Here is an 18,315-nt window from a genome sequence, read left to right as displayed (position 1 = left end):
TTATTCAAGATATAAATGATGGCATTCTCTCTCACAGATTAAGCCAAAGATGAAAAATGTACAGAATCCATACATTAGTCATCATTACACCAAAGTCCTACACATTTGATTAAGAAATAATCATTTACAGAATTTCTTCTAAAAATAGTGATATCCAAACAAAAATATTACTGTTATTTTAGACCCAAAGTATCCCCAACTGAGAGACTATATTATGTATTCTTTCATTCAGATATTATTTAAAAAAGAAAAGAAAATAAAGAAATTTATGGAACTATTCTTTTTCTAAGTCTCAGAAGAAACGTTTCCCTAAGCCTGAGGTTAAAATATGAGATTTCAAAAACACAAGTTCATTTTTGTGATGAAATTCAAATACGTGTGCTTTAAAATGATTCTTTCAAAAACTCTACAATGGAAAACAAATAATCACTTAAATATTTCTCAGAGTGAACCACAGACTCCTGCATCTGAATCACCCAGGATTCTTGTTAGAGATGTGAATTCTGTGCCCTAACCCAGACCTAAACTGAATCAGAATTGATTTCATTTCTAACTTTCACAGCACATTAAAGTTTAGGAGCCACTGGAATGGCTTATGAAACCGCAAGGTTTAACAGAAGAATATTTATTATATCCTATAAGTCTATTCCTTAGACTTAAGAAAGGAACTATGCACAATCTGTGCCAAGGGAAGAGTTAGTCAGAGTGGTAACTGCATGTTGAGTGAAGTAAATAATCATTATAGTGAAAGGTTCTCAGGCTGATGGAGAAAAAAATAGGATTTTTTCTCCATCTTAATCTTGTATGATTATAACCTGAATTAGAAAAGATTGAGAAAGGAAAGGAAGATGGAAGTAAGCTTGAAGCTTTACTGAAATTACGTCTTTAGGGAAAAGGAGAATTAGTCAAGAAAATGAGGATATGATGCCATCACCAATCATAAGACATGATGGAGAAGAGCTCCTAAAAGCTTTCTGATTCCAGGGCCTGGGTCTTAGCTGGGATAAATGCAGACAATTCAAAAGACTAAAAAGTCTGGGAACCACTTAGGAATAAGGAGTTAAGACATACTCCCTCCAACAAAAAAGTGATGACAGCCCAAGGCTCTTAAGGAGAGAGAAAACAGAAATTGCAGAGCTGACATTCATTTGTCCCTAGATGGTGCTATTTCTTTAAATTTTGCTCCAGTATTTTCTCTTAAATTTAAGATGAAAACATAACTTACTAGCATTTAGTTAAATATATATAAAGCTGTAAATATTTCAGCATTTAGATAATATCTTTATAAATACTTAACCAAGCACTTTTCCATGCCTGGAAAAGAGCTTAAAGGCTAGGAGTAACCACCAACCTGGTGGTCACTAACTAAATTGCAGCCAGAGAGCCAAAGCAGACGTCACCAGTTTCTACAGTATATAGTTTACAAAGCTGGTCCCATTTCAAGGACAGTAAACACCATACCCTTTTCCTCCCTTGGAGTGCTTGTGCTTTTGGTAAAGGGACAAACAGACATGACCAAAGTTAGGTTAAATGAAAAGGATGGCAATATGGTCAATGGTGATGCCTGCTTCAGATCTGCCCTTGCAGATCTTTGCCTGAGTTCACATGTCACTGAAGACAGACCTTAGCTGGCTTTTTTTTTTCTCACTGGGATACGGGTGGCAGGAGGTCGGGAATTGGGGACAGGAAGCATTAAGGGTATCATAGCAGTCATTTTTGGGCAGCTTTGTTTATATGGTATAGGTGTAAAGGGAACTCATTTCAAAAAACCATTGAAAACCAATGAAGGTCAAAAGACTAGTACTTTTTATTTAGCCTTTACAAGTTAGAACTCAGAATATTCAGGTTGAGACTGAGGATCCTACTGAGTTTCATTGTCTGCCTGAGAAATTTTTCACATGGGGGTGGGGTCGGGTGGCAGGGAACTTGCCATTGCTGCTGCTGGCCCTAGAACTTCAGATACCAAACATCCCCTGAATGCTCAAAGGAGAAGAAATGATCAGTTCTCCCACTTATTCAAAGCTTTGCTTTTAGAAGAACTTCTTCATTTCTAGCCTCCTCCCAATTTCTAGGTGCATTCTCCCAGAGCAGATTCAGGGCTTGGAAAATTTTGTGACCTTGAGAACTTGCTTAATAGCTCTCCTATTGACTTACGGTTCAGCCATAGTCATGAAAGAAAACCAGTGAGGACGAAGAATATTTTATGACAAATATTAGTATTCTTTCAGGGCAGAATTCACCATCATCCAAGGAAGATTAATCCTTGAATTAATGAAGCGTTTCCATTCTCAGAAATCCATTCATTCTTTTCTTCCACTTCTAATGCTTTCTTTCCTCCTCCTCCCATAAACCTTCTCTAAACTTAAATACACAGTTACTCCCCAGGAAGGTGAAGGCACTGTGTTCTCTGTGGCACAGTGCCCCCTGGCGCCACAAAGCTCAGTGGCTCTGGTGGAGGGCAATAAAGTCTCTATAAAATAAATATAGCCAGAAACCCCAAAGGGCTTCCTAATTCAATGGAAAAGCAATCTAATACCCTGGTGTGCAAAAAGCCACATACAGTCTAATTTTTTTAATGCTTCTAAAGGCTGGAGATGGCACGTGGTTGGCTCAGACATTCACCCCCCTCCTTTCCTCATTTCCTCTCTTAAGATCCAAGGGCCATGTCGCTATTACTGCTTACTCTTGCCTATTCCAGTTTCATCTTCAACCTCTGCAATGCAATTATAGAATATAACTTGGTCCTGGTACATACAAAGAAGGGAGCTGGTCCACTTCAGTAAATGTGTGATGGGCTTCAGTTCCAGTCTCTTAGGGTTAAGTGATCTAAAGGGCCCGTGCACAGAAAAGAACTGAGACCACAGGCAGGCGGAATGTTAGGTAGGCAATGGTAATTTCTGAATCTATCTTTCTAAGTCATATCCAGCATGGCCACGTGTTTACTGTCTTCTTTAATGCTTAGTTTGAGTGCTTCCAAAAAGAGCCTTGAGATGCTACAAAAATTACAACGTGGTCTCTGATGGAGAAGGGAAATTATTTCATATTTGCAAAAAAAGAGTAAACTTTCAACAGATTATTGTATTAAGTATTGTGTCTCTATTATTTTATAATAACTAAACTTTGTGATATCACAATATTCGAAATCAAGGACAGGGCCATGGTCAATCTAAGCAAAATGAGGGACTGTAAAATGCATGCAGGACACATAACCTTCCTCCCCTCTCCATCATCTTGCAATTTCTCATGAAGATGTCACTTTCTGTGTTTTGTGAGGACAGAGGAAAACAAAGTGAACACGTGAGTAGGTATTGGCTACATTTCAATCTGCTATTTTCTTCTAACTTTGGAAAATCTAAACAAATACAAATTGTCTTGCAATCTACAAACACTTTCAAAATCCAAGGGCAATGTGGTGCAGAGAGATAACAACCTCCAGTCAGACCGAATGGCTCCACGGAAATGTTAGATGATCCATGCATCCAGAGTTAACTCATAAAGATTCAAGAGAATTAGGATGTAGATAGAGTAGATGGGGAGACTGAGGGAGAAGGCTAGATTGGATTCAAAATCCCATTTACACAGATTAGGTAATACGTAAACCCAAGTCTCAGACTTTTTTTTAATGGTGCTTCTTATACTCTATTGATGATTAGCAGTCTACAGGAAAAAATTAACTATTAAAATTAAGTAGCTATGCTTTCCATGTCCATTTTGTGGGGGAGAAGAGAAGGCTGCCATAAACCAAGGCACCATACCTAGTTGAAGCCTCTTATCCGATCTGAACTGGCTGCTAGTCAGTTACCTGGGAGAAGTAGGTAGGTATGCCAGAAAGTGGCCTTCTAACCTCAGTATCGGGCACACTGAAAGCATCAGTTGGCATGTTTTACAGAGGAAATGGAAAGCATCTGATAACCCCGTGAATTAATTAAGGTTGGTAAATAGAGATACTTTATCTAACTTCAATAATGTTCCTTCCTTTAGAGGATCCACAGGATGTCCCTCAGACATTAGGATGGCAAGAGAAGTGTCACAAGTCTTGGGGACACTGACGGTTAAGCCACCTGTTTGCCTCCTGTCCTCTACCACCCTCCTCTTAGACTCTAACCCCACATGTTGGCTCTTTCCCCACCTCGGTTGCTTTGTTGCCCCTAAAGACCTTCATCCTACCTCCACGTAGGACCTTGGATGGGGTCCCCTTACAAGATCTGGAACTCTGAAATTCTCTTCAGCTAGTTTACTTTTTCATTTCTGCCTGCTTTCTACCTTCATGAAGACACTCCATCCCCTTCGTTTCCTTCCTATCTTCCCTAACTCGTTTTTTTTTTTTTTTGGTTTTTTTTTTTGCGGTACGCAGGCCTCTCACTGTTGTGGCCTCTCCCGTTGCGGAGCACAGGCTCCGGACGCACAGGCTCAGCGGCCATGGCTCACGGGCCCAGCCGCTCCGCTGCATGTGGGATCTTCCCGGACCGGGGCATGAACCCATGTCCCCTGCATCAGCAGGCGGACTCTCAACCACTGTGCCACCAGGGAAGCCCAGATTTCAATTCTTATACTCATCTTTATCTCCTCCATCTCTTGTCCAACGATATCCCAGAGATTTCCTTTCTGCAAAGCCTCTCCCTCCGTTGGCTGTCCCCATCCCCCTGTCCTCATTACCTCTTATCCAGACCCATTTCATTGACTTCCAGTTATCTTTTACTTGTCCCCTCCCTAGGTCCACTATATCTGAAATTTTTTTTTTAATAAAAATGAAAATAGCTTTTCTTTTTCTTTTGGATATAAAAGTAACACATACTTCTGGCATCACAATAAGAAGATTAAAACAAATATATTGAAAAGCAACTAAAAATCCAAATCATAATTTTGCCTCGCTGGAGTGATAACTGTTGCTAGGATACTGATGTAGATTCCAGATATTTTTCTCTTTCTATGCACATACATAGACACATACTTTTTGAAATTATAAAACTGGATCATATTTACTTATTGCATTTTAATTTTTCATTGATTACACTGGGCATTGCTAGTTTTTTTGATACTTGCCAATTTTAAAGGCAAATATTAATGTATTAGTATTATAAACGTATTAGTTTGCATTTCTCTAATGACTAGTAATACTGAATATCTTTTCATAAGTTTAATGGATATTGTATTCTCTCTCTTGTGATCTGCATTTGCCCATATTTTCTAGTAGACTATCATACTTTTTCTTATTGATTTTTACGAGCTCTTACATATTAAATATGTTAACTCCTTGCTTATATGTATATTGCAGAAAAATTTCCAAGTTGCTCCCCTTTCAATTTTATGTTAAGGTTTTTGTTTTTGTCTTTTTTGTTGTTTTGTTTTGTTATATAAAAGTTTAAAAATTTTATGTAGTCATATATACATTTTTTTCTTTATGTTTTCTGTCTCTGGTTTTCTGTGGCCAGATTACCGTTTCTAATGCTCAGTTCTGATCATGTGGCCTCTATAATGATTAGCGGACCCACACCCTATAGAGGCCCCAACTCCTTGGGCAGTAGATAAGTGCTCATTCTTGGTCAGGTCACATTTCAGCTTGCTCCTGGCTCCTTTCTTTCATATGATTTGTACTCCAATCACAATAAATCGCTATTCTGAGAGTTTGTCTCATATTTCCCCACTATTATAAATTAAATGAAAAAATATAGAAGGACTTTAATAGTGAATAGAGGAGATCATTAAAATAGACTGCTCCAATATTCTTGAAATTAAACCTTGGAAATAACAATTTTTCAAAAGCAGAGACAGAATACACTGGGACCTTGCTTTACAATTCCTGTGTGCTTGGGAGAAGGGAAGCTGAGGATGCGAACAAGGTCACTTGGTATAAATCAGGATATTGTGCTACAATCTAAATGCATCCAAGTGATGTAACCTGGATCATGAAGGCTACCTGCAAAAGTTCCTCTTGGTTATCTGTTACAGTGAGCAGACTGGTTACCTAAAGTTTACCTGTCGAGACCTCTCAACTCCTTTGCTTGCCATTCTATGGATCTGGAATGTCCTCTCTCAAATTCTCTCTATCCCTCCTCATCTCAACTGATATCAATCTTCAGCTCAGAAGCAATCTCTAGTTTTGATGCCCAAGCAAAAAGCAAGTCAATACTTACTTCTTATAATCTGCAGCACTTTATTAATTTCTCACGCCACTCATGACACTCTCTCTTGTCCCATGATTATCTGAGTATATCATCTCCTTGCCATATCGTAAGTCCCTTGAGGGCACCTTGGAGTATACACCCAGTACCAAACAGAGGGCACTAGGTAGTCCTCAGTAAGTTTGCTGAGTACAGGAATTACCATTAAAACCAGATTAATATCATATACTTGAAGTCACTATCTGGGGTTTACTCCAGGAAACCATTTGAGAAACTCCTTGGAGGGCTTTGCGGGTTGGAAACAGACCTGAGATCATTAGGTTAGGCTTCCTTTTCATGCTCAGCATCTCTGCCCCATCAGCTCAACATTCACCTCAGTATTAGAATCTCGGCCAAGTCCACATCCCTGAGACCCAGTATTTGCTCCCATATATTCACTAAGCTACCGAGGGCACGTGGCTAGAACCTCAGTGTCATCCACTGGTACCACCACTGCTGCAGAAGTTTCCACATCACGACAATATAGGATAAGTCCGCAAGAATCAGGACGCTTAGAGTTACAATTCACTAATTGTAATTTACAGCAGGTGAGTTTGCTCAAACAGAGGCTCAATGCAAAGGTACTTCACACTGAGAGAGGGAGACTGAGAGAGAGTCATACCTGAATGTTAACATCCGCCCCGTTGTTTACTAATAGTTCAAGACACAAAGCACCGTGTGTGGAGGCAGCAGCAAAATGCAACGGGGTGAACCCGCTGGTATTGGGCTGGTTCACATTAGCACCGTAGTCGGTCAGCTCGTTGACTACAGCATCCTGCCCGTTGTAGCAGGCCAGGTGGAGGGCCGTGTTTCCATACACGTTGATTTCATCAATCTGCAAATGAGTCCAAAATGGGCGATTAAAAGCACTGAAGCCAATTTACTCCATTTCCCACCAAAAGCCTACCGGCCGTGCTGGAGAAAGGAAATACCCATCTGTCAGTGTGATCATTCAGAGCTTACTCTTGCCCCAGCGTGGTCATCCTGGGAAGGCTTCTCACGCAGAGGTAAAGCTCAGCAAAACATGAAAGTGACAATAAGTGAGCTGGGAGGAAGAGTGAGAGGTTTCCACTTGTGGCAAGATATCTTTCAGCTAGGGAAGGGACAAAAAGGGAGAGGCAAAGCTGCCTCAAAACGCCAGAGGAGAACTGAATCGGGGGAGCAAGAAACGAGCCCGGATCTCAACAGCGAACAGAAGAGGAAAGGGTGGGAGGTGCTCAGGGAGTTGCTGGGGGGCCTGAACTCAGAACCCGCTCTGCTGACACCTCAAGAGGCCACATTCTGGTGGCTGGGCTGTGGAGCTGCCCTGGTCATTTAGCTCCCAGCTCCCTCTTGCTCTCCCAGACCTGCCCTGACTGCTGTTATCACCATCTCACTATCGCAGCTCGCTTTTCCTTTCCTCCGGGACAGCCTCACTACTGCTCCCACCCTGCTACCTAAGAAGAAGGGGGTGAGGTCTACTTCTCCAGCTCAGCATGTTTGTCATTCATTTCTGCTTGGAAGCCACGATTTAGAAGGCTAGGTTCTACAGGTGGGATGATGAAACCTCGCCAGTCTTTTAAAAATGACTGGTGGATATGTATCCCAGATGTTAAAATATTTCTCTATGTTGATACAGAAAGTTAGTCTGTTTCTGGCTTTCTACGACTTAGCATATGCCCCATTGCCCTTCATCAGTTGCCCATGTAAACTCAAAAAAGACAGGATGGTAAGAAATGAGGGTTGTTTTTTTTTTTCCCTCTTGAATTAAAATGCAAACAGGATTTAATTTCAGAAAACCCACAAAGACACAGGATTTAATTTCCGAACAACAGAAAACCCACAAATGCACCATGGGGTGATGCCTGAATCATAGCTCACCTCCACCCCCAGATTCAGGAGATGCTTGACAACGCTGATCTGCCCATTGGAGGCCGCGGCATGCAGGGGCGTGTAGCCCTTCTTATCCTTACACGTCACTTCCGCGCCGTGGTTAACGAGCAAAGCCACAACGTCCAGGTGGCCTGTAGAAACAAAGCAGCAGAAAACATCGTTAACCTTTATAGGACACTTTGACAATTCATTCCACCTGAATTATCACCACCAGCTTTTATTGCCGCCAGCATCTTGCTAAGCTGTTTATAAAAAGCTGCTTCATGGCAAATATCCAACAAATATTTAGGGAGTACGTACTATGTGTCAGGCATCATGTAAGTGCTGTGGGAAGAAAGAAGATGATTCACATGTGAGGCTTCTCTTTAAGGAGATCGATGCCTGTTTACAAATAAATAATGTGGAGGTCCTGCCAATATGTCAGAACCAGAGACTAAAAAAAACTTCACGTCAAATGAAAGCAATGCTTTTGAAACCAATTGCCATTCTTCACTGAAAAGTCTAACAATGACAATTTGGTTTGGAAAAACTAATGAAAGAAAAAAAGATCAATTAATCAGAACAACTCCAGATTATTGTTAAATCATATGCAACTGCTGCTGTCTGACCCTTTTCTGGGCCCACAAAAATGGCAACTTCATATGGTTCAACTTCAAGTTCTCATGAGTTGCTGGCTAAACTGAACACCCTTCTAGTTTCAACTCCTGTTGGCATATTTTCTAGAATATCTTCCTTTGTTCTCTATCTTGCTACATATACAACAATAAATGTATCTGACCTTTATTTCCTGACTAAAGATTGTTCGATGCTTAGAACAATGCTTAGAACAATGCTTAGATCACTGCTCTAAACATTGTTGATAACTGAAGGGTAGAAGATGAGTACTGGCTCCAGGGCCTAAAGTGTGTGTGCGTGTGTGTGTGTGCGTGCGTGCGTGTGTGTGTGTGTGTGTGTGTGTGTGTGTGTGTGTGTACAAAAGAGACAGAGTTTTGTCTTGGCTAGTTTTATGAAGACTTATGTACAGAAAAAAACTATTTTGAATTACTGGTGCTGCTATCTTAAGTTCTTTGCCCTGGTTTTGTCCATTAGTCCCTAAAGATAGTCATCTGTATATGTTTTCCTACATGTATCCCGATGACACACAAAAATGTAACTTTACTGCTTTAAAGCAATTCTACACATATGTTTTAGCCATGTATCAGCAAAGAACAAACGTGAAACTCCAGGTTCTTTGTGTCCCACGTCACACTAGCTTAGTGTGTGCTCTGCCTAAACATCATGGGGCAAACGCTCACTGGCTCCAGTCCCGCAGGGACCATGCAGACATCTAACCTGCTTCAAACAACTCGAAAGTCCATGTCGCCTTGTAAAAAAGGATAATGCGTGCAAAATCTTAAGATTCTGTTTTTTTAAGTCCAATAATTCATTCAGGCCTATCTATAGCCACAGAATTTATTTCATCCCTGCCCGAACCCATTCTCTTTTTTCTCCCCACAATTAACATTATTATTTTTTATGATAATAAAAGGTCCGTAGGCTTATTAAAAAGGATTCAGAAAAGGCAAAAAGGTGTTAAAAGGAAACCAAAATCATCCACAATCCCTTGAGATACTCAGTTAATAACTTCAGTGTTTAATACAACCCAGGTTGTTTTCATTTTATAGATATTTTTAACAAAAATGAGGACTGTATTATTCATACTGTATTATGATCTGTTTTCACTTAACATATCACAGAATCTTTCTATGTTAAGAAAATACTAATGATATCATCACTGTAGTTACTGCATAGTGTCCCACTGTGTAGATCTTTCACAATCTCCTGTGTTGTGATGGGCAGTCAGGGTGTTTATAACTTGGTGCTGATAGAATCCTGCTTTTCTGCTTTTCCAACTGCAGGATGTTCTCCAATTAGAAACACAAAGGAAGGATCTTAGTTCTTTTAGTTCTTCATTTCCCAAGAGTCAACACTGAGAATAAACTCTATGAGGGCTCTCATTTGTCAGTGGTACTAGTGCCAACAAAAGTGAAGAGGAAAAGCATAGAAATGTAATGTCTTCCTTTGTCTTCCGCACCCGAGCTGGCAGGAACAGGGAGCAAGCCCCAGCTCTGTCGGCAGTGCAGTAGCAAAGTCACCCACAGTGACTCTGGGCACCTCCACCTACACGATAGTCAGGGTGTTGTCCTTTATTCCTTCCTTTTTGTTTCTTTCAGGAATATTTATAAATAAAAAGACAAATGAAATTTACATCCTTGCTTTGCTAGCCCGTCCTTCTTTCTCTTTAAACACCTTATTTTGCTGCCATAACAAGTTAAAATAAGCACAATTTGTGCCGCTTTCCAATCCAGATTGAAACACATTCAATGAAGGCCATGCCATGATTCATCCCTCCTGCTCTTTGTAGGATAAATAAATCTCTGACAAAGCAACTGCCCAATTAGAGTGCTCTGTGCATGCCAGTACAAGGACCGAATCTTAATTCAACTGAATCCCAAGCTTGAAAAGAAGTCAGGCTCGCCCAAGAGAAAACCTGCGTGGTCAGTGAGAAACCCGGGGCTTTTTTAGTTCAAGTTATCTGCACTTTGCTCTCTATTCATGGAATCCTTACCCATATAAGCTGCCCAGTGCAGAGCACGCCGGTCCTTCTTGTCAAACGCATTGATGTTTGCCCCTTTGGCCAAGAGTAAATTAACCATCTGAAAGATAACCGACAGTGAAATCAAGCGTATACTCTGTAATGGTGAGGGGTCCTCACCCTCAGCAGGTGATGTGAGCCAAATTAATGTCCAATCTAAAGGCAGGTCAGAGATCTGAAGTTCAAAGTAGGAAGACACCACGGCCAACCTGCGGCATGTGTGTCAGAGGGAAAGACTGAGGTGTCGGCTACTTTTTCAATTCATTGTGGCTCTAAATTTAAGAACAGGTACAGTTGCCTAAGGTTTGGTGTACAAATATTATTGTCACATTATCTAAAAGCCTCAGCAATGAGATTAGGTTCCCCATGGGGCTAAGAGGGTCTGTGGGGAGGATTCTTGCTCTCAATGATGAGGACATTGACCTCCACATGGCCATTCAGAGCGGCGTGGTGCAAGGCTGTGCGTCCCCCTCGGTCAGAGACATTGACGCTGCTCAGCAGGGGAATGATGACTTCTGCACACTTGACAGCCTTATTGGCTGCTGCCACGTGGAGCGGGGTCTGCCAGTTCTTGTCCCTCGCATTGACGTCAGCCGAGTGCTTAATCAACACTTGCACTGCTTCCTACAACAAAAGCAGAATTTGCAGGGGTCACTGACACACACTCAGTCAATCCTTATTGCGTATAAGATGCTTCACCAGACCCTGGAACTACAGAAAGGGAAAGGCTCCCTTTCTGGCTCATGACAGGCTGGCTCATGACATATATTCTTCTGAGACAAGCAAGGTCATACGGGATGAAGATGAAAAGAGTGGCACAGATTAAAACAGATTCACTCTCCCTTTCTCTGTTAGGCCAAGAGCCCTGGCAAAACTCCAAAACCAAATAAACTTCCAAGGGTAAGGTTTCCTTACGAAATATAAGGTATCTTTAGGCCAAACGAGAGCACTCATGTGCAAGTGTGCACAGCAGGTTACAACAGCCATAGACCAAAGGGCCCCCAAAGATCCCTCAAGGTTAGCCATATTGGTCAGTAAGCCTCCATCTTCCAAAGCCAAAGGCCCCAAAGCTCTCCAGACATTCTTGGATCAATTTATAAATCTTTGGTTCTCTTGGTCAAATCTCAACCCTCCCTGTGTGATCAATAAGCGGTCAAGGGTAGAGGATGTCTATTACCACCATCAACTTGAAGTTACGAAATTGTTCCTTCTTTCCCCAATCTTTTCTATGTTAAAATGAGACTGTTTTTCGCTATTGAGTCCCTTCACCCTTCCTGAGCCTCCCGCTTTTGATTTTCCTTCTATTGACCTAATCATCTTATTAGCCTCTTGAACTATAACTCTCCACCTTGGCTGTGCAATGGAATCACCTGGGGAGCTCTTAAAAATACGCATGACGGTTCTGTATTGATTCTAATTGGCCTCAGAATGTCTGTAAAGCTCCCTGGGGACTCTGTTATGCAGCCAGGATTGAGGACACTCTTCTCTTTAGTCAAGTAAAGGACATAGCTTCTCTCGAGAGAAGGGAACGCTGTCGGTTGTTTCTCTTTACGTCTAGAGACATCCCTGAGACCAGTTGGATGTCCCTGGCTCCTTTATGGACACCTTGTCAATGTGGCATCAACAGACCAATGAAAGGCATTAGTACCACATTCCTGCCACCCTTCAAGGACAAAGAACTTACCTGTGTCCACCTTAATCCCCAAAGACCTGGGCTGTCTATCAACTTTATCATGCAGGTATATGAAGAATCGCAAAAAAGTAGATGATTTGAACTCTCAGAATTAACATTTTAACCAGGGACATAAAGGATGAAATAAAAAAAATGTTCCGGGCTTCCCTGGTGGCGCAGTGGTTGAGAGTCCGCCTGCCGATGCAGGGGACACGGGTTCGTGCCCCGGTCCGGGAAGATCCCACATGCCGCGGAGCGGCTGGGCCCGTGAGCCATGGCCGCTGAGCCTGCGCGTCCGGAGCCTGTGCTCCGCAACGGGAGAGGCCACAGCAGTGAGAGGCCCGCGTACCGCAAAAAAAAAAAAAAAAAAAAAAATGTTCCATGAATCAGTAGTGGCAACATATTGAGATGAATGGCTAACTTGAACAGTAGAATGAGAGCAAAAAGAAGTTAACTTTGCAAATTAGAGAATACACTTTAAGAAAACAATGGGGCTCCATTTAGATGCTATAAATAAAGGGCAATAAACTGACAGGATCCAAGCAAACAATCAATTTGTTAAGATTACCAAAAAGGAAAAAAAAAAGATATATGCCACCCATCCTCAGCACAACTGATGATAATGACTATTAAATAGTCCTTGAGCCCATTTTAGAGTGAAACATGTGTACACGTATTATTAATGCTCGCTTACTATGTAAAAAACACTGTTAGAACTATGGAAGATTGAAGGAAACATTAGTCAGGCTCTATACTAAAAACTAGGTGGGTGAACAAAAAAGAAAAGAAAAGAAAATCTAGATCACAATATAAGCATTAAGATTTAAATAAGAGAAAAATAATATTTTTATCAACTTTCATATCATAAATTATGCAGTTTATGTAGATGTGCAGTCAATTGTGATACGGGAAGAAAATATTGGAACCTCCATTTATATTTTATTTCTTTAAAAAGGAAAGCATTTAAGCTGGTATTTAACTTCTGGATTGGCGTCCTGCCCTCAGTCAGCTCCATGGAAGATCCTGCCTCAGTGTTGGAGATGCCCTCAGGGAGGGGTGGGGCTTCCACAGTGCTGGGGGGGCGGGGCTTGCCCTCTCCATTCATTCACTTTGAGTGCACTGAAATACAGAATGATGGCCTGCCGAGTCCATTTACAGATTGTAATACATACCCTTAACCTAAAAACACGCTAAAATGGACAAGATTTATGCAAGGAACCCACAGATTAAAGATAATAATAATACTAATGCAAGCATAAATGATGTGAAAGTCACAGAGCTGACACCTCTACTCCTCGTAAAAGCTTTCTATCACCTACATTACAAGGTAAAAGTAATGACAAATTTAATCAGCTCTGACAAGAGCTTGGCAAAAACAGAGAAATCATCAAAAGTCTATTATCTAGGGCTCCCCTGGTGGTACAGTGGTTAAGAATCCGCCTGCCAGTGCAGGGAACACAGGTTCGAGCCCTGGTCTGGGAAGACCCCACATGCCATGGAGCAACTAAACCCGTGCGCCACAACTACTGAGCCTGCACTCTAGAGCCCATGAGCTACAACTACTGAGCCCACGTACTGCAATTACCGAAGCCCATGCGCCTAGAGCCCATACACCCCAACAAGGGAAGCCACTGCAATGAGAAGCCCACGCATGGCAAGGAAGAGTAGCCCCTGCTCGCCGCAACTAGAGAAAGCCCGTGTGCAGCAACGAAGGCCCAACGCAGCCAAAAATAAACAAATAAATTTATATATAAAACAAAAGTCTATTATCTATATGGTTATTTAAGACTAGGACAAATGAAAAGCCTCACTTTAACATTTCACCTGTGCCTTGAAATATTATCTAATGATAGTAGTTCTTACATATAATTTATAAATAAATGAGACGCATATTCTGGAGATGCATGCTGAAAACATTTTGCAGATACGTGGCCAAAAGATGGAGATAACCATCTCAAAAGCAGTACTATAAAAAACGGTATATATCCTTTTCACACATTCACAGCAAAATAACAATACATACTGTCTCTTTAATACCTTTGCTTTGTATATTATTTTACTGTACTTGTACAGATTCTTGCTTTGCATTAAATATTATGTAAATTCAGGATAGACTAACAAAACAGAAAATGTACAGGAACATTTCACAACTTTATACTATAAGACCAATTCATGAGAAATTTGTTTTTTAAAGGTAACAAAATGTGATTGCTCTTAGAGTACCTGCGACTAGGTGAATGAGATATTACCTAGGAGAGGCCCTACTTTTAAACGAATATTTAGGAATGATTTACATTGTACACACAGCAATACTTTAAGCAAAGAAAATATACATTCATATGCCAGTTATGGTTTATATATAAATAAGTGCTTTTGGAGTTTGTGGGGAAAAAAATGTATTCTTAAGTAGACAATACTTCTAAAAATATATTTTTTTTAATAAATTTATTTATTTATTTTTGGCTGTGTTGGGTCTTCGTTTCTGTGCGAGGGCTTTCTCTATTTGTGGCAAGCGGGGGCCACTCTTCATCGCGGTGCACGGGCCTCTCACTGTCGCGGCCTCTCCCGTTGCGGAGCACAGGCTCCAGACGCACAGGCTCAGTAGTTGTGGCTCACGGGCCCAGTTGCTCCGTGGCATGTGGGATCCTCCCAGACCAGGGCTCGAACCCGCATCCCCTGCACTGGCAGGCAGATTCTCAACCACTGCGCCACCTGGGAAGCCCCTAAAAATATTTTAATCAGATAAATTTTGGTTTGGTTTTGTAAATAAAATTTTATTGGAACACAGCCTCATTCATTTGTTTACATATTATCTATGGTCGCTTTCAAATTATAACAGCAGAGTTGAGTATTTGTGACAGAGACCACATGCAGCCATCAGAGCTTAAAATATTTACTATCTCACCCTTCACGGAAAAAGTTTGCGGACCCCCTGGACTAGCTCCCTGTTTGAATTACCACAAACTATAAATGATCAAATCTGGTTAAAATAAAATTTTGTTATTTACCAGTATGAAAAAATACTATTTTTAAGTCCAAATAGTCTTTTAAGGAGGGCAGGTCCTATGCAAAGAGTCAGAGGCCTCTGAGTTCAGCTCTTGCTCTGTGATGATGGGTCTACAGTGAATTTTGGGAGGGGGCCAAACAGAGTTGCCTTGCTCTGCATAATAGAGTGGGAAGCGTTTAGAGCTTGGCAGGAAGGAAAGGATGAGGACAGAGAGATTGGAGAGAGGACGTGGCCCTGCGCTCTAGGGAGGAGGTATACATCTGGGTGGGAACAGAGTCAACAGGCCAAGAGGGAAGAGGAGAAAGCTGAAGCATAAACCCAATGAACGCAGCAAGAGCAGGCTTGTGGAGCCAGGCAACCAAAACTTAAATCTCCAGGAATTCTCTGGAATTGTTGGGAGAATATCAGACTTTGAACAAGTGGTTTCCGGTCAGTCATATCCATTTAGAAGGCTAGATGCCCCTGACCAACATCTGGGTTATACCTAAAAAATTAGAAAAGGAAAAGGTTCAAGTTCATTGATCAGATAGGAAAAAAAGAAGTGGGTAGGGTCTCTAATAAATTTCTTTTCATGTGAACTTTACATAATTCCCACGTGAGTGCCCATTTCACCACGTGTCTTTTCTGCGGTACGCGGGCCTCTCACTGTTGTGGCCTCTCCTGTTGCGGAGCACAGGCTCTGGACGCGCAGGCTCAGCGGCCATGGCTCACGGGCACAGCTGCTCCGCGGCATGTGGGATCTTCCCAGACCGGGGCACGAACCCGTGTCCCCTGCATCGGCAGGCAGATTCTCAACCACTGTGCCACCAGGGAAGTCCACACCATGTGTCTTTTGTACCAACACTCACTTTCACAGTTCAAGGACACCTAGAATAACCGTTACTTTTATTTCTCCAATTTTATAAAATGTTTTAACTTTGCCATTCTCCATTTTTACTCTTATATCTGCTTATATAGTGAATTGAACAGTTTTCATCTTACTTGACAAGAAAGGACTCTATCAAGGAATATTTAGTATACAAAGGAGGGGTTCTTATTCAATTTCCAAGGATTAACCTTTTTAAAAAAAATGAAAATGCAAGTATAAAATGATTATGGAATTAAATTCACAGATATACCGGATATTAGAAGCAGAAAAGGCCTCAGGGGTCATCTGGATTGCCCCCTCATTTGATAGGCAGCTTCATTTTATAGGGAAGATGGCTGAAGATGGTTTGCCAGCCTGGGTTTAAGGGCTCATGCACTTTCTACTAGGTCAGAGCTTACTCAGCACACAGTAACAGCCAAGCACCCTGACATAAATACTTTGAAATGTTAATTCTCCTTAGTTATTTACATTTTTAAACTCTGAAGTTTTAGCCTGACAAACTGGCTTCCTACATTTAATAGAAATGTAATACAATATTTTCACAAAAACGAAGCTTTGATTTAAAAAGACTACAATTTCCTTTTTCAAAGTTGCATTTCTCTTTCAAAAATTTTAATCTTGTAAGCATTTTAACTTGGTTTTAAGAGGAAGTAATTCTATGGCTATTTAGGGAATTACTGATTTTTTTTTTCATTTTAACATCTTTATTGGAGTATAATTGCTTTACAATGGTATGTTAGTTTCAGCTTCACAACAAAATAAATCAGTTATACATATACATATGTTCCCATATCTCTTCCCGCTGGCGTCTCCCTCCCTCCCACCCTCCCTATCCCACCCCTCCAGGCGGTCACAAAGCACCGAGCTGATCTCCCTGTGCTATGCAGCTGCTTCCCACTAGCTTTCTACCTTACTGTATATATGTCCATGCCTCTCTCTCTCGCTTTGTCACAGTTTACCCTTCCCCCTCCCCATAGCCTCAAGTCCATTCTCTAGTAAGTCTGTGTCTTTATTCCTGTTTCACCCCTAGGTTTTCATGACATTTTTTCCTTAAATTCCATATATATGTGTTAGCATACGGTATTTGTCTCTCTCTTTCTGACTTACTTCACTCTGTATGACAGACTCTAGGTCTATCCACCTCATTACAAATAGCTCAATTTCGTTTCTTTTTATGGCTGAGTAATATTCCATTGTATATATGTGCCACATCTTCTTTATCCATTCATCCGATGATGGACATTTAGGTTGTTTCCATCTCTGGGCTATTGTAAATAGAGCTGCAATGAACATTTTGGTACATGACTCTTTTTGAATTATGGTTTTCTCAGGGTATATGCCCAGTAGTGGGATTGCTGGGTCATATGGTAGTTCTATTTGTAGTTTTTTAAGGAAACTCCATACTGTTCTCCACAGTGGCTGTATCAATTTACATTCCACCAACAGTGTAAGAGGGTTCCCTTTTCTCCACACCCTCTCCAGCATTTATTGTTTCTAGATTTTTTGATGATGGCCATTCTGACTGGTGTGAGATGATATCTCATTGTAGATTTGATTTGCATTTCTCTAATGATTAGTGATGTTGAGCATTCTTTCATGTGTTTGTTGGCAGCCTGTATATCTTCTTTGGAGAAATGTCTATTTAGGTCTTCTGCCCATTTTTGGATTGGGTTGTTTGTTTTTTTGTTATTAAGCTGCATGAGCAGCTTATAAATTTTGGAGATTAATCCTTTGTCAGTTGCTTCATTTGCAAATATTTTCTCCCATTCTGAGGGTTGTCTTTTGGTCTTGTTTATGGTTTCCTTTGCTGCACAAAAGCTTTTAAGTTTCATTAGGTCCCATTTGTTTATTTTTGTTTTTATTTCCATTTCTCTAGGAGGTGGGTCAAAAAGGACCTTGCTGTGATTTATGTCATAGAGTGTCCTGCCAATGTTTTCCTCTAAGAGTTTGATAGTTTCTGGCCTTATATTTAGGTCTTTAATCCATTTTGAGCTTATTTTTGTGTATGGTGTTAGGGAGCGATCTAATCTCATACTTTAACATGTAGCTGGAATTACTGATTTTTGTAATCAAAAGAAGTCTCTCTTTTCCTGTATCCCA

General features: G+C 41.0%; 1 protein-coding gene across 1 annotated transcript in view; it reads right to left on the bottom strand.

Moving 5' to 3' along the window:
• ANKRD44 (ankyrin repeat domain 44) overlaps positions 1–18,315 on the bottom strand; it is a 316,658-nt gene that overhangs the window by 111,378 nt on the left and 186,965 nt on the right. Inside the window, exons 5-8 of the mRNA XM_082657650.1 lie at positions 11,092–11,292; positions 10,642–10,729; positions 8,022–8,164; positions 6,784–6,996 (exon numbers count right to left, since the gene is read on the bottom strand). Of these exons, the coding sequence (XP_082513776.1) occupies positions 6,784–6,996; positions 8,022–8,164; positions 10,642–10,729; positions 11,092–11,292 (645 nt within the window). The remainder of the gene's footprint in view (positions 1–6,783; positions 6,997–8,021; positions 8,165–10,641; positions 10,730–11,091; positions 11,293–18,315) is intronic.

This window comes from Grampus griseus, assembly GCF_964374135.1.
Source record: "Grampus griseus genome assembly, chromosome: 7".
NCBI classification, from domain to species: domain Eukaryota; kingdom Metazoa; phylum Chordata; class Mammalia; order Artiodactyla; family Delphinidae; genus Grampus; species Grampus griseus.
This window is presented reverse-complemented; position numbering and strand designations above follow the sequence as displayed.